The 17,244-nt window shown below is 38.2% G+C and overlaps 1 protein-coding gene across 9 annotated transcripts in view; it reads left to right on the top strand.

The window, feature by feature from the left end:
* Positions 1-245: 245 nt before the first annotated feature.
* Positions 246-17,244, top strand: part of ncam1b (neural cell adhesion molecule 1b) — a 114,113-nt gene continuing 97,114 nt past the window's right edge. For all 9 annotated transcript variants that reach the window (XM_084717902.1, XM_084717903.1, XM_084717906.1 and 6 more), the window contains exon 1: positions 246-542. In XM_084717902.1, the coding sequence (XP_084574028.1) occupies positions 491-542 (52 nt within the window). In that variant the 5' untranslated portion in view covers positions 246-490. The remainder of the gene's footprint in view (positions 543-17,244) is intronic.

Here is a 17,244-nt window from a genome sequence, read left to right on the forward strand (position 1 = left end):
TCTCTTTTGACCTTTAAGGTTAATTCTTTAAATATCTCTATTGTCTGCTTTGTGTATTCTGAAACAGATATAAGGATCGTTTTGCTTTATTATTTATTATTTTTATTTTTTTGCATTATTTATTACGGGGGTTTCCCCGTGACACTGGTTTCCTTTGAGACCGGCGCACTATTTTACGGGAGGTCCTTTATTCCGCTTGTGTGCGCGGATTAATCCACGTGTGTGAGCAGGCTCTGCTTGTCAGTCAGACTTTGAACGGAGCACTGGCGCTCATCATCACTGCTAATCTCTGTCCGCTGCTTGTCATCACCGAAGCTGCTGCCGCTGCTGCTGCCGACAGTTATTATCACCGACCAGCTCAGAAATATACACAGATTAGGATGAACAGTTGCTAAGATAGGCAGGAAACCCGAGGGCAACACCGTAGGGACCGAGCGGAGATTAAACGTTAGCTGCGCCGTTTAACGTTCACGTTACTCGGGGAGTTGCGATGGTCCAGTTAAGGGATATTTTTCTAGCCTTGCTTCTTGTGGGCTTTACAGGTAAGACTCTCTTATTTAGCACTCACACTCGTTTTTTACAGATAGAAATGTGTCCTTTTTTCCCCGTAATATCCTGACCCTACCTTTTAATAGTGGTCAGGACCGAAGGCATCCACTCCTCTCGGTCGTCCCTCTCCCTCCTCCCTCCGCCCGCAGGCAGGCAGGCGCTCTGTTTAGCAGGTGCAGCGGTAACAACGGTATTGCGCCTGCTGCTAATTAGCTTACTGACGAGCTGCTGGGTGATCTGTTTTTAAGTAAAGACAGCCTGCTGCTAATGTGTTAGGGCTCCATTTTCTCCGGACACACACTAACACTCAGTGGGCTACATAATTCTGCTCTTTGCGTGACCAGCCTGTGCGCTGACTTAGCGTTATTGTACATTAAATAAAACATGATGTTCAAGAGGGACATGCTTTTTAAAATCCAATTAAAATCGATTGTGAATGGGATTATGGCGTGGGCATTATTTTTTTTTAATTTATTTATAGTCGTTTTGGTTTCAGCTTGGATGGGACGTGTTTGTTGTTTATGGGGAGTGATGCTGGGCTCCCTGTATTTGTACACACACACACACACACACACACATTCACACACATGAATGCACACATACACAGCCTTCTGGGTTGAGTCACTGTCTCTCAGTTAAAGATACATTGTGCAAAATATCACACGTGTTATTTCAAGTGCACCTGTCACTGTGTGCAGGTGTGATGCATTGAGGAGGGGTTAGTGTTTGTTATCAATATCAATAGTGTGATATCAGACTAGATATTGTCTTATGTTTTGAATATCATCATAACGTGATATGGCATAAGTGTTGCTCTTTTATTGTTTTAAAGGCTGCATTTCAGTCAGCAAAGCATATACTGTCAGTAAATACATTTTAGATTTTTACAATTCTTAATGGCAACTAGTCAATTAAGGATTAACCATTAACATCCCTAATATTATGACATGAGACTAGATATTGTCTTAAATTTTGGACATTGTTATATCGCAATATGACATAAATGTTGCATTTTCCTGATTTTAAAAGCTACATTATAGTAAATCGTAGAGCCCATCCAGGATATCGTAGACCAATATTTGCTTATCATAGCTGTATTGGTCTATAATGGTATCGGCATATATGTGTGTGTGCCTATATTAATAATATATCAACAAATTTTGATTTATCATTTTTATTTGATAGCCATATAGACAACATTTAATGGATATTTGATACTTTTTCTGAATTTGCATTTAATATATACATATTTTTGCTCTATTTGTGTAAATATATGGTAAAAGCACCACTTGTCATCCCTATAATGTTATTGCAATATATGGTATTGGTATATATCGTCAAAAATATAGATAGTTTAGTTTGTCAGTGTCAACCAGCCCTAATTTGTTTGTTTAGATCCTCATTAGCGTCTGCATAGCAGCGGCTATCTTTCTGAAGTTAGCACAGTTTACAAGATGCTAGTACAAAAATACACATTAACACTTTTCATAACAGTCCACTGACATAACACATTGCCATATACGTACAATATAAATTATATATTAAAACAAACACAACCAGCACAATTTAAATAAAACAAACACAAAGAAAATAGACTGGCTGCAACTGAATCTGTCATAATCTAACATATAATATCACCGTTTAACAATGCTCATTTACACGTCAAAGAATACTTATGAATAACTAAAATTTCTTCTTAAATAATGCTCTTTATATATTATTTTGTTGTGTAATATGATTTGGCTGTGACTTCCATTTTAGCCTTTTTTAATATATTTCTGTACAATCAGTTGATATGGTTTTGGTTATTGACAATGAATGCTTGCTTGCATGCAGTGCATCAAGGGACTTCCAGGCACTGTATTTGTTTATTTGGCCTCTCTGGCACACTGATGCATAGCAAGCACAAGTTCTACTCTGAATCATCTGTTATGTAATCTGATGCCACACGATAAAGGCTTTGAAATGAGATCCTCTAAGTTGGTAAAATGTGTCGTTATGTAAGTCTAATTGAGGGAGTTTTGTGTCAAATTACATTTTTAATAGCCTCTGCACGCCCATTTTTTGATTAAAATCAGTAATTTGATGTGATTTGAGGCGCTTATGGTTGGAGTAGTACTCTCAGCTACACCCAGGATCAGGGTTTTCGTGGGATAGCCTTTTAATCCTTTATGTACAATCCAATATGTGCAGGGGTGTTCCTCAGGCAAGGGAGGAAAACACAGAGGAACTGGAGCCCTCACTGCATTGTAATGGTAATGGAATTTCTCCTGGGTTTATTGGAACATTTTATGTAGAAATGAAATTTTTTGCAAGACCCTTATGATTGGATTCAGTCATCTCTCGTGCTATAATTTAATGTAAGCATCTTCTAATGAATTTCACACATTTGTACTTGTTATTTTGCTAAGTATCGACCGCTGATTACACTATGTTGTAATACAGCATAGTAAATTATATTCTACTACTGAATATTCTGAAAAGACCTGTTAATTCAATGGAAGCAATAGTTGAGATCTAAAAAATGATTCAGAACAAATTGAGCTGCAGCTACAGCCTCTGAAATTGTCTATTCTGTTTGAGAAAGAACATCTTTTTAAGTTTTTGTGAAATTTGTTATCTTTTCAGAACATCTGAAACTAAGAAATGTGGACTAGAGTTATATGACTAGAGAAACTCCAGATGAAGGATTTTGTTAATACATTTATTAAACAGCTATATAATTTAGCCATCCACACTGGATTTTTGATAATGATATGTTAGAGTTTAATAGATCAGGTGATATACTTGACAATATTAATTTTTACATAAACAAAAAACACAGTTAAACAAACAATGTAGCCTGATAGTGACACTGTTTCTAAATGTGCATATACATAGGTATATTTAGCATGTATGTGCACCAGTTTCGGGATACTTATCAGTTTATCTGCAGTAAAGTAATTCCTGTTCTGGTTGTTCTGACACTAATACTGGTATGGGAATATGCTTTGACACTGAAATGTGGGATCAGGTATTGTCTATGCACCAATCCAATACCATGTAATTTATTAGCCCTGAAATGGGACCCTTCTGCTTGAAATGGATGTTTTTAGTTGTCTTTCTTTTGTGATTGTGAACTGAATTGGAATGAACTGTTGTGGAGTTGTGGGAAAACTCTGCAACCAAGTGGATTGATCTCTGAGATTTTTTATTTTTTTTCTGATGCACTGGTTCAGTGTCAGGAAAAGAGTTCCAAACTAACTTTTTGTCTACTGGCCAAATGGGTATTGGATTTTTCAATTTTACTAGCCACCAATGGATTTTTGGCAGTTGAGTGACGCAAATCTACAAGGCAGTTGCATATTTTACCAGCATTTGGCTGGTGCTAATTTTTAATCTTGATCAGGATGGAAAAAAATGCATTGGAAGATCTCTAATTTGAGGGTTCATTAACCAAGGCTGGTTGCCACCAAAAGTGACTCTGTGGCCACCAATATTCTGTGTAGGTGAACCCTTGTGACCACCAAGTCTTATCCCCACATTGTGAGCCTTCGCCAAAACAACATTAAGTTGCCGTAATCGCATTTTCTGTATTGTTTTTACATAAGTGCACATTTGAGCCATGAAAAATGTACGTCAGCCACCAAATTAAGGGCTTTGGTGGCCTGTGGGGCCAGTGCTTGAAAATATTAGCTTCTATGTGGTTGATATATCGGACCGTATAATTAAATGCTACATACTTATAGTGGGAAAGGAGATTTGGGGTTTGTTTTTTGGTTTACATCATGTAATAACCTGATAATAACTTTAATAACTTTAAATATACAATTATGTACATACAAAGTAGAGTTAATCATAAAACAGTTATGTACACAGACTACCTTTAATGAACTAATCGCTTTGTCTCATAACCCATGCGCCATGACCAAAGCTAAAATCATGATGTTTGTTTTTGAATTCCATTATTGAATCTACATTTGTAGTGTATGCAGTGCTCCACTTAAATGTCAGAAGTAATGCTTTTCTAAATGACACTTTTGTAGGTGAATGCAAACAGAAAAATGTATTATTTTCATAGATGATTCTATGAAATAGTTGCAGCAGTATTTCTAAAAGTGAGATGGGGAAGGAATTAACCATCTTTCTCTTCCCTTTCCTCTGGCTCCGGCTGCATGCTCTATGGGCCTGTTGAGCCTCTTGACATAATTATTAATTGATCGTCCTCAAACTGATAACTGGAATGTGGGAGAATTTCAAGGCTGCATTTCTGACAGAAAATGAAATATGGCCTCCAGAAATCAGAGTGAGAGAAATGAAGCAAAACTGGGCAAGATAGGAGATGAGTTCCAAGTGTCCTCAACCTGTGAGACTGATGAATGAATTCCGATCCTGCATCTCACCATATGGCGCTTTTGAACAGTAAAATGTGGCTCTCTGGTGTACAGTAGGATTGTTTCACTTAGCCTGTGTTACATCATCATCAGATCATGTGGGAGTGATGACGTAGCTCCATAATGCTCCACTTACAAAGCAAGATGGAAGCGTGGCTGTAACTGCAGGCTGACTTACAAATGCTCCAGACTTCTTTACGTCTGACTTAGCTTCATGAGGATGGAAATCAACACTGCCAACAGCAATGGCTGCCAGTCCAACAGCTCCAAATTGATAAAACGATTATTTCGGAATAGTGTGTGCACATTGTGTACTGCCAGTAGTGTTTCCCACATTTAGAATTTATTTGGGAGTTCCACCAGTATAGATTTGCCTTCACCAACAAAAGAGACGGCAAATCTTTTAAAAAAAATTATGCCTTCTCTTCAGTTGCCTGCTTGACCAAGACCAATCAATTTACACAGTTGCAAAACTCGATTAAGTGCAGAGACCTTTACATTATGTCCCTGGCCTAATGAGACCAATAATGTCTCAGTTCAACATGGTTGTATCTTGCGGAGAGGTTGCACTGGAAATGCATATGAGTAGGGCTGCTTCTAATGCTTTTATTGGTGAGTAATCTGTTTTTTTTGATTAGGTGATTGATCATTTGAGTCTATAAAATGACTGAAAATAGTGAAAAATGGCTGCAGTGAGCACTGTTTTTATTTGCACAAGACCATTTCTGCAGATTGCTTCTTCTAACAAGCTTTTTTAACTAGCAGCAAAACCCAAATGTATTCAGTTTGCAAGTATATAAACCATTGACATAGGTTCATGGCTTATATAAAGATGGAAGGAAGTAGTGACGAGTCATCCATCTTAAGACACAGTCAATATATAAAACAGTGAAATGCAAGCTTAAACCAGCAAATATTTGACATTTTTCTTAAATGACTCAAACAATTAATCGATTATCACTAACAGGGCCACTTTGTTGATTAATCTGTCAATTATTTTCTTGATTAATTGAGTTGTTTGAGCAATTAAATGTCTCAAAATGGTGAAAAATGCGTATCAGTGTTTCCCCAAGCCCAAGATGATGTCCTCAAATTCACAACCCAAAGAAATTCAGTTTCCTCTGATGGAACTGTAAAGAAACCAGAAAGTATTCACATTTTAAGCTGCAATCAGAGAATTTTGACCATTTTCTTAAAAAAAGATCAGTTATCAATTAATCAATTATCAAAATAGCTCTAATCAACATTTTTGTCAAATTAATTTTCAGTCAGTCAGTTCATTCTGACTAACACCCACTACATATGATCATGGCTTGGTATGCCATTTTGCTGCTAAAGCTATATCACATTATTAATGCAAAACATGTTTCAGCGTTAGATTAAAATCACCATAAAAAGTAAGTATTTTGGTGTGGGAACCAGTAGTAGATTCTTATCAAAGCAGCAACAGTGATGGCACTGTCAAGTGCATTTTCAGACTTCCACTTTGAGTGTCAAGCTGTACTTTGCAAAATCGTATTAAATTCAGACAGGCACATGCACATTTTGAGGAAGGTCCATTAGGGAGATCCAGCCAAAGCGTGTAAAGGCCTAGTGTATCTTTCACCTCCGTTTTCTGTGATTTTTGTTTTGTCTTATCAAATAACTAAACCCGCCAAGAACAGAGCATCTACTGACAGGCCACTGCTAAGCCTTAGAGAATGTTTATTGAACCAGAATTCGTTTCCGAGTGGAGCTGATGATGGAAAAAGACAACTACTGGATTGGGAGACAATTTTTGGGAAACAACTGTCAGCTGTGCGTGTTTTAGGTATTGTATCCATTCAGACTAGTAATTTCAACAAATTCATATGTCATCTTAACTGTGAAACAGTCAGTGAAATACCAATTCCCTGTAAAGCAGAACGAGGACTCTGAGGAGTTTTAAACCTCCTGCATATCTTGCACATCTTCTTTTTATTTTTTTTTAAATCTCACAGATGCTAAGGTTTTTTTTTTTATCCAGTATTAGGCAGCGGAAGCAAGGGAGAGACTGATTTTGTTCCAGCTAGGACTACTTGACTCTTTAGTGATGGGGAGTGGATCAGACAGATCCAGGTCTGAGAGAGTTGAGAGGAGATGCATTGCCTAAGGACGCTAAAAAGATGACATTACATGTGCACGTGACCCCGTGAAGCACTGTGGGAGGAACATAAACATCCTTTCATAAGGGTTTGTTCACAGAAGAGGCGCAGGCGGTGGGTTTAGTAGCTGTTTTTTTTTAGTGATTAGCCCCTGTGGTGGTTGCATCCTTATGTCATTCCTGTGAGATTTGAGTTTTTATATTAGGGATTAATATTAATCAGGCTTAATTTAAGAGTATGAAATAGTTTGTGAGATGCAGCACTGAACAGGGAGGTGTGGGAGACGAGCTTGTTGTGTGTCTTGTCATGACTAGGGCTGCACTGTATGGTAAAAAAAAAATGCAACTTCTATATTGTACATGGCCATATTGTGATTTAGATAATATTTTGATTAATTATGCAGTTCCACTGATGATGCGACAAGAGCACTGAAAACCTGTTTAAGACTAGGGCTGTGACTGAAGATTATTTTCTTGATTAATCAGTTGGATGTTTTGGTTTATAAAATGTGAGAAAATGGTGCCAAATGTTCAGTCTTTCTCAAAGCCCAAGATTATGTCCTCAAATGTCGTTTTGTCCACATTTCAAAGATATAAAATGTACTGTAATAGAGTGGTAAAGAACCCAGAAAATATTTACATTTAAGAACGTGGAATCCGAATCAGAATTTTGACTTTTTCGTAAAAATTTACTCTAAACAATTAGTCGATTATCAGAATAGTTGCCTATTAATTGAATAATTGATTCATAATCAATTAATTGTTGCAGCTCTGGTTCAATGTTTCTCACTTAATTCTACTAACTTTGTTCCGCAGTATGAACATGCTAAGATCTCAGAGCTATCAGGAAATTAGAACAGTGTGTCCTTGTCATTCATCAAATTAAAAAAAAAGAGGCCAGCACTGTGAGCACAGTGACTCCCCGTGGACCTGTAACCCTAGATTGGCAAACCTTTAGGCATTATATGTCTTCTCTCCTCTTTGAAGCATTTCCACTGTGGGGCAAAAGGAAGCCATGACAGGGTGTTGCAGAGTTTGTCAAAGTATTAATTATCTTCTAGGTATAGGCAAGACTACTTGACACACTGATTGCACATCTCAAGCACTCAAGTAATGCTTTAAGCAGGAGATGTTATAAATATCGTTGGCTAGAAGATTTTGGCATTTGGTTCTTAGTTCAGGCTGCAGTCTCCTTTTGCCAATGGTGAATACAACTCTGAGCCTTTTCCATGTGGATATTTTTCTTTTTGATTCTCATTTTCCCTGACCAGTCACCTTCAGCCATCCAGCCTTGGTGCACTCTGCAGAATGTATCACCTTTTCTCTCCCGGTTATTCACTTGCAAATAAAGACTGATTTCCCCTATGCTTAGGCTGTTATGAACTGAGAGCACCTCCTGGCTCCCCTTTCTGCCTTTCTTGTGTGTTTTATTTGTCTCATTTGGGAAAGACAGGACTCCTGTGACCCAAACCAAGTCATCACAGCCTTGTCTCTGGCCCATGTTAGCCCTTGAAAGAGGAAATGAGCTTACAATCATGTCACTGGCCATGCTGGAAGGAACTATATAGCAATTTACAAGCAATACATATGAGTGTACTCAACTCAAACTCCTAAAAGTGAGCTTACAGTATGTCTGATTTTATAAAATGAGTCAATGTCTCATCTTAACTGTAATAAAGCAATATGCTGTTGGGTAGGATTTAGCACTCAACTTCTTTTATGTAGTGTGAAGGGAGGCAGTGTGTGTGTTCTCATGCATCCATGCACATCATGGTGCATTCATTATTGAAACACTATAGGGTACATCACCATGCACCGAGCAGGGAAAATTTGGATCGCTATGCCGCAGGCTTTCTTTTTATGCAGTCACCATAGTGTGTCACCCTCTCTTACATTACACTTCTGTACAGGCTTAGTCATCGCCTGGCAACTTAGAGATACCTATTTTTCCACATAAAGTCATGACATGCATTAACATTATTCAGAATATAAAATCAATCATTAAAGTAGCGTAGTGACATTCATTCAGCAAAAAAAGCTGTTATTTTTAATCTCTAATTAGATCACACGAAGAAGGCGCTATCTCCAGGGGAGCAATAGCAGCTATAGCTGTTTCTGATCCATTCACTGTGCAGGATCCACTTTGAAATGATGTCAGTGATTCCCACAGATAGGCTATACTTGGGCAGCCTGCAGAAGTATTTTAACAGTCTCTCAAGTATATTTCAACCCATTTAACGATTTTACATGTGAAAAGGTCTGTCTGATGTAATGCAAAGCAGTGGAGAGCAGTGCATTTTAAGTAGTTTATATGTAATCCTGCACTGATGTCCCTCTCACTTTGCATATAAACTACAAACTCTTTATTCAAAGGCTCTCTTTTCACAGAAGGCTTATCTACTCAATGAAAATATGACATATGATAATCACCTTTTTATAAATTTATTAGCCCACATGGCTCAGTTAAGTGACACATTGTTCTCAAGTTGATCATATTTTATGGGTACATGTCTCAGTATTAGGCTTTTTAGAGGACTAGAAGGAAAAGAAAATTTAGAAAGTAATGTCACAGGGGATGGGAATTAACCTCATTTCATCCCCATTCATGCAGAGTAATCTAAAATTATGTAATAGAAATGTCCAAAGATAGAAAGAAACCTAGCCCACATGGCAACATGGCACCTCTTTTAATTTTGTAGCAAAACTGTGAAGCTCCTCTGTGCATGGATCATTTTACGTAGTATGTAAATATAAAATATTGTCAAATATTTTCAGAGCTCTTTGATCAGTACTGTACTTGCAAACAGCCAAACAGTGAACAAATGGAATGTGTGTTTTTGATTAGGTTAATTCCCATACCTTTCCAAACTACTGTTCTGAAGAATAGACAGTAATAAATATTAACTGTTGAGGGTTTTTGTTTGTTTTTCATTCAAGTTTGAAAATTATACCAGGTAGGGCTGTGCAAAATGACGTGTGATGATAGAAAAATTGTTTCATGTTACGGTTCTTTTCGGCACAGCACAGACACAGGCAGGATATTTGCATGACGGCAACAAAAATAAAAGAAGGAGCAAAGTAAATGTAGCAGAGACTGGGGTATTTCTGACCTGGAGAAGGACTCCAACCGATACCTAAAAGAGGGACTGCTTCTTCTTTTACCCATGGACATGGTTTGGGTATTAACTGTATGACTGGAGCACCGTACTTTGCAAATTAGTATAATTTATATTTTATTATGTGCTAAATTGAAAATCTGCACAAAAGTTCTAAATAAAATTTAAAAAAGAAACAAAATATGAGTAGGTACCTTTTATTTGTCATTTTATATACACTATTAATTTTGGTCACATGCAGAATTAATACCAGTGTGACAAATAAGACATGGTGCAATCTGAGATCTTAACATCTACTTTGACCTTTTTTTATCTGGACAGCACGTGCAGGCCTGTGGTGATTGATCCCTATGAATAATGAATGAGTAATGTTAGGACATTACGCCATGTCTAACTGACATTTGCCTCTGCAGTACCTGGAGAAATATTGGCTGTTGTTAATGGACCTGTAACAGATGGCATTGTGACATTAATATTTTTAGATGTCTTATTTTTTTCCCCGTTTGGCCAGCCAGTCCCCTTCAAACTGAGGCATATGTAACTGCTAACTGGGATGTATTTAGTCATGTATTTCCTCCAATACTCACAGTCACGACAGCCCTTTTCTTTTTTCTTTCCAGCAGAGAGTAGCTTCACCAGGAGGGTGTAACACAGACAGATTCACACTATCTGCCACAGACCACATCTCTTTTCACACGCCCCAACCAATCAGATGTAACCACTGAGGCTTGGATGTGGAAGGAATTTTGAGAGGCAATAAATGATAATTTGAAGGTGTTTTCATTGAGGGCAGTGGATTGCTAACATTAACAGGCAATAACGTTATGAGTTAAATGGAGCACTTAGCAGAATTCCTGAACCCGACAGACACACCCACTGGACAGGAGGTGTAGCTGAAGGATTCAGGGGATTAGAGTCCATCTCTGAGTCAGAGGTCACTGGAGTACTATAGTTAACCCCTCATTGGAAGCATGCTAGCAGTGGATGAGATTTGTTCTGAAATGCTGAAGGCTGTTGGGATAGTAATAGCATGCTTGGAGTGGTGCACCAGCATGTCCCCATTTCTGCAGTGTTTTCTGACTGACTGTGTGTTTCTGTGTCATTGCACCGTTTAGTCCCTCTCAAAACCCTAAACCAAGGTGCTGGGATCTCCCGCCTATTATTGAAACTCAGTTTCAGCTTTGTGTGGAACAGTTGTCCAGCTTTTAACCCAGCTAGGAATGGCTCAATACCACTTTTTCCCGCTACTGCAGCTATGTGTATTTGACAATACCAATCTGAAACATCCGAGCTGTTAATATGTTTGCATGGATGCACTTTGCTTAACCTCGCAATGTAAAAACATTATGATCACACTGTGAGACAAATATTCTACTCCCCGGAGGGAAGAAAAATAGATAAGTGGACACGAAGGGAAGGGAACAACAAGCAGAAGAAATGTGGTTGGCCATTTTAATTGACTGTAATCAGTGATACTAGTTTGATCAATGACTAGAAATATGTTATTGTCTTCAAACCTAAAAATAACAAAATATTAATAGAGATTGTCTTAAGGCAAATTCTTCTCAAATTTGGGATCTGTGGTCTAATGTGCATCCATTCTTTGCCATGAAAAAGTTTGCCAACCCCTAACACAGCTATAACATGACTCAGTTAGGCTAGTGTATGTAATACTGCTGCCCCCCCCCCCACAATGCTTAACAGCATTTTTGATTAGTCAGCACCTTTCAAAGTTTAAATTAAATCCATTAAAATAAGTTAAACTTGAAATAAATTGCATAACTTGTAGTCAGCTGTTTTTCTTTTTTCTTGCTTGAGCTTAAAATAACTCCACACAACTGACATGATGACAGTAATGCTGACAGGTCTCACTCACGTTCTATTTACTGTTCACATGACACATGCTGCTCGCCTGTGTTCCTTGTGACACATCTCTCTCTACAGCATGTCACTCAAGGTTTATTTAAGTAGTTATATGGTAGTTTTGGTGAATGGATTGTATTGGATTAGGCTTAAGTTTTTCTTTTCCCTGATCTAGTAATTTTGGCCATATCTGCCCAGTGCCAATATTGAGAAGTGGATAGATGCAACCCTAACCTGGTGATAGAATATTAAGGGAAAGGCTTAAAGTGTTTTTTTCTGTGTTATATATTCCTGTGTGTGGGGGGCTGCTGTTGCAAGTCGTGCATTCCCTGCAACCTCAAGCTGTGTTTGCATTCTTGGCACAAACTCAAGCACAGTCAGTGTTGGCGCTGAACAACGGTTGACTTGTCACCTTTACTGTGTATGATATTCATGGACAGGATATCAAGGCACAGTGTTTGGTGAACTCAACAGTTTACTGGTCAGGCCTCACCTTTAGTTACAAACTTTGGGTATTGATCCAAAGATGAAGGTTCTCTGCAGGGTGGCCGTCTCACTCAGTGTGATATCATGACTTAATGGGGTGTCTTAGTTTTGATTGGCAGATCTCCCAGGTGGTCACACTGCTCAGCAAACACATCTCAGTTCCAAATTTGTTGCCCAATTTGGCTATGGTAACTGAGGAGGCATAGTGTAAACCTCCCAGGAATAATGCCCTACTGTTGAAGCATATCAGTGGATGTCTGTTTGCAGCTCCCTTCAAGCAAACAGTTGGGTTAGCATTAAGAAAGACACCAGTGCATAGGATAGTGGGCTTTCCAAAACAAGAAGAAAACATGGAAAATCCTGATGAATGTATCTTTAAATGAAAATACTTAAGATTACACCATAAAACTGGAGTAAGGTTTTTGGTGCATTTCTTTACATTTCAGCTCAATTTACAAACCTCCCTGCACCTTGTTTGGCTGACTGAAGAGATGACTCTCATAAATTATCAAGTGTTTGTCTGGTGCCCTCATGCTGCACTAAAACAGAAGGAGAATCTACTACTTTCTTACAGATGCATGTGCAGGTTAAATGTCCACTGGCCAAATGACTGTGTCTTAGTCTTACCATTAGTGTTGCCACAATATTAGAATTTCAATGCTCTACATTGATAAATATCAATATTAGATACCATTTTCAGTACCACAAAAAAAATCACTCAACATTAAGGGCATAACATTTTAGATATATATTATAAGATAACAAGTAGAGATGCTCAGTTTCAATCTTCTTGGCTGATTCGAATTTACATTTTTTTTTTTTAAAGGTCTGACCTGCCGATTCCAATTTTGGCCGATTACGATTTTCAGTCTTTCTAAGAACTGTAATTGACAGCATTCATAAACATTTTTGCAACTTTTCTTGTAAAAATTAAATTGGATGTTTATAATAAGACACTAACTACTAAATATTCATTAAATACTATTTAAATTTTCTCCAAAGTCCTCCAGGTTTCAACCAGGCCTTATATTGTTTTATATTAAGATTATGAATCAGGTGAACGTGATATCGCAAGATCATGGAATCTCATGGGATTTCGTGAGACACTATTTCACGTGATCTCCTGTGGAAGCAGATGTAAACAAACCGGACACTGACGCGGTCCAACAGTTTGCTGCAGTAAAACTTTGCCGTGAGACAAACAGATGCAGAAGTTAAACGAGTCTGGATGAGAAAATGTTTGAGGAGACACATCAACACAGGTTGTTTATTCTTCAGCCAGAACAGGAGGTGAGATTTTAACCGTCCCTCTGTGAACAGCAGTCTGCCGCTGGCTAACATTAGCCTGAAGAGCTAGAAAGTTTACGGCTGTTCTGCGACATCGTCAGCTGCTCTGTCTTGTTGTAGACTGTTTGTCTTCTCCTTATCCTGTTCTTGGAATCTGTTGCTGACACCCGATTTCATGCGAACATGTGTCTGAGTGTGTGTAGCTGTAATCAGCACTGTGGTGGGTGTGATATCACGGTCAGTTTGTCTGCTGCACACATGATGTGACCATCGTGCAGAACTCGTGTGACAATAACAGGCACAGAATTGGTTAGGTGACGCTGACCGGAGCCGGTCACACTGAAAACCTGCTGGTTCCGGTCTCTGGCCGGTTGATCGGTGCATCCCTAATAACAAGGCTATAACATAACAATGGATATAGAAATTGAGACAAGTGATGAGAAGAAGATAGCACTGTGATAAAGTAAGAGGAGACAGGGTTATTTGGGCACTGCAGCGGTGTATGTGCCAACTCTGTCAGAGAGGAGAGAGAGCGAGAAAGTGCAGCTGGTGCCAATCAATCAATACTGCGAAAAAAAGAGTATTGAAAGCATTTCAAATATTCAGTATTGATATTTGTACACATATCAGTGTTTTTGAGACTGCTTTCCATTTCACATTCATTTTAGATGCTGTGAACATAAGAGGTTATTATCACTATTAAATTATCATCTTAAATATTTAGATTATTATTTAGATATCAACAGTGACTTGAAATTATGTGTAACTCACAAATAGTCAAATTCCATGAGTTATGCTCCACAATAATCAGCAGTAGACTACAATACAACAGCATGTCAACCATTTCTGTAGTATTAGCTCATTTACAATCTAATGTTACAATAAGGCAGCATAGTTAAAGCAAAAAGGGTTAAATTCATTACATTTGTGATTATGATTATTAATTACAAAATTGCTAAATATCATGAATCCAATCTGCATGAACTGAACTGCTTAATGCAGATGAACGTTATTACCTGTAAAAGCAGATTCTTCATCTTTGAGGTAACTGATATCACAAATTCCATATTAAATTGAATTGTTGGGTTTTAAATCTTAGATTGAATTAATTAAACTTCCGATTCCTTTTGAACAGTTTGATGGATTTAAGTATTTGAGGCAGTATTGCAGTTAATAATGGTATTGATACCAGTGCTGCCTTTAAAATATTGAGTACTAAAATCTTAGCTATACCCATTCCTAGTTAAAGATAGTGTGCAGTGGAGAGTGAAAAGATTAAAATGGATGAAGGATAAGAAACCATGTGCAGGGTTAATACATGATGGTAGTACTTTAAGCTCAGGTACCACTTCATCAACCCAAGACTTTTTGGGGGTTTCTTAAAAGGAGGAGATTGAAAATGCAATACCCAAACAAAAGTTGTTCTACAATATAGTGCCATCTTTTTGAGTCAGACATTTTTTGTGTATGCTATGTTTGGCATCTTGTCTGTCGTGGACTTTTTTACCATGTCTCTCACGCTCCTCCTTGAAGGATCTCCTCACAGTATGATTCACTGACTTCCACTGCCTGAAAGCCGTCTTGCTCTCTTTGCCAGCAGAAGCCGGATGTGTCACGAACCCCATTGTGCATCTTTTCCATGGATGTCATAAAGTGCAAAAGGCAAATGACAGGCCCTCTGAAGCAAATGAAACCATCTCACAACAACAGTCATAGTGCCTGGGCCAGTGTAGAGTTATCTATGCACCCTTCAAATGTTTGATATGGTAGCATCTGGAAAAACCACCAATGAGAACCACTACAATTACCTTCATTGTTACCTTAATTATTGGTAGTCTTTAGTAATTATTACAAAGCTGCAATTTGAAGCAGTTAATTTAGATTAATGTTGTGGTCAGTATGCTCACAATGTAGTAGGATAGTGTTTTTAATTTGCCCACCCAAACCGTGGTAGGCTTTCATGAAAATACTTGAAAAAATGTATCATGATAAAAGGTTTCATTTCAGGCAATAAAGGTCATTATTATAATTATTATTATTATTAGTAGTAGTAGTAGTGTTGTCAAGATCAGGAGGGAAAACTGTTAAATTTGACCACTTTATTATGGATTTAACCACCTTACTTTGAATTTAACCACTTTATTTTTAAAGTTATGTTTTTTGGGCTTTTCTTGCCTTTATTTGATAGGATAGCTGAAGAGTAGACAGGAAAGGGGGGTGAAGAGAGAGGGGATGACACGCAGCAAAGGGGCCACAGGTGGGAGTCAAGTCAGGTGGGCCGCCACTCCTAAATCCTAGCCGCCACTGCTTCAAATTTCTTTTTTTTCTTTTTTATTGTTGACGCAAATACACCACCGCCGCATCTCTCCACCTTCAAAACAGACTCCTGTCGGGTACTTGCAAGCACTAAGGTAAACTGCAGATAACTATCTTGCTCAGTATGGAAATCTACTTGCGCGTGCTCATTTGCTGCATTGCATGCATTTGATGCTAGCGTTGTTTGGGGGGCGCGGTCGTCAAGCACATCAAGCACCTAAGCGACAGGGCAGAGTCAAAGGAGCGAATTCCTGAATTACAAATAAACAATAAAGCAGTGAATTACCGGCCAGAGAAGAGGTAGACGTAAGTTATTAGCTTGAGATAACTCGACATACATTTTACAAGTTAAACAGACGTTCACAATATGTTGATGACCAGCTAACGTTACGTAACTTATCGGTAGTTTAAGTTAATTTGGCCCGGTGCCAACTCAGTGTCGCTAACGTGAGTAAACTAATTGATAGTATTAGGCTAACGTTAATATCTACACACCATTATGTAACAACTGACTGCATTTTTCAGATGAGTTTATTGAAATATTTCTCTAAGAAGAGAAACGGAACGCCTGCCCCCGCTGCTGAAAAAAATCCTAGAGGAAACACTGTGCTGGTCCCACACTACAGGATAACTGGGCAGATTTTGGGTCTGATTTGCCTCTCCTGACAATCACAGGGGCGTTCCCAATTCAAGGCTGGTCTGAGCAGATTATCTGTCCAAATGATCCAGTAGAGGGAGGTGTTACAGACATTATCTCAGTGTTACCAACTGCATCAGAGTCTTCCAGAATTTGAACCATGAATATCAAACATGTTAAATATTTACAAGTTAAAATATGATTGTCAGTGCGAAAGTGAAAGAGAGGTGTTGCCGAGAAATGCTAAACATTTTAGCCCTTGTGGCCAACGTTTGCTTACATACTACTGTTAACTAAAACTGACAGTTAAAATTTCAACTCCAGTTCTTACTGAAAAATAACATGTTTTATTGTTTATGTCTGCTTCCACATAAAATCCCACAAGATCACTTTCCCCATGAAATCAAGATTGTGCACCCTCTGGCACAATAATCTTGATAAAATCCTTTAGTGTGAGGTGTGCCATTATGTTCAGATCTTGTAGTGTGTGGGTGA

This window comes from Lutjanus erythropterus, chromosome 4 (genome assembly GCF_056507025.1).
Source record: "Lutjanus erythropterus isolate fLutEry1 chromosome 4, fLutEry1.hap2, whole genome shotgun sequence".
Classification (NCBI taxonomy): domain Eukaryota; kingdom Metazoa; phylum Chordata; class Actinopteri; order Lutjaniformes; family Lutjanidae; genus Lutjanus; species Lutjanus erythropterus.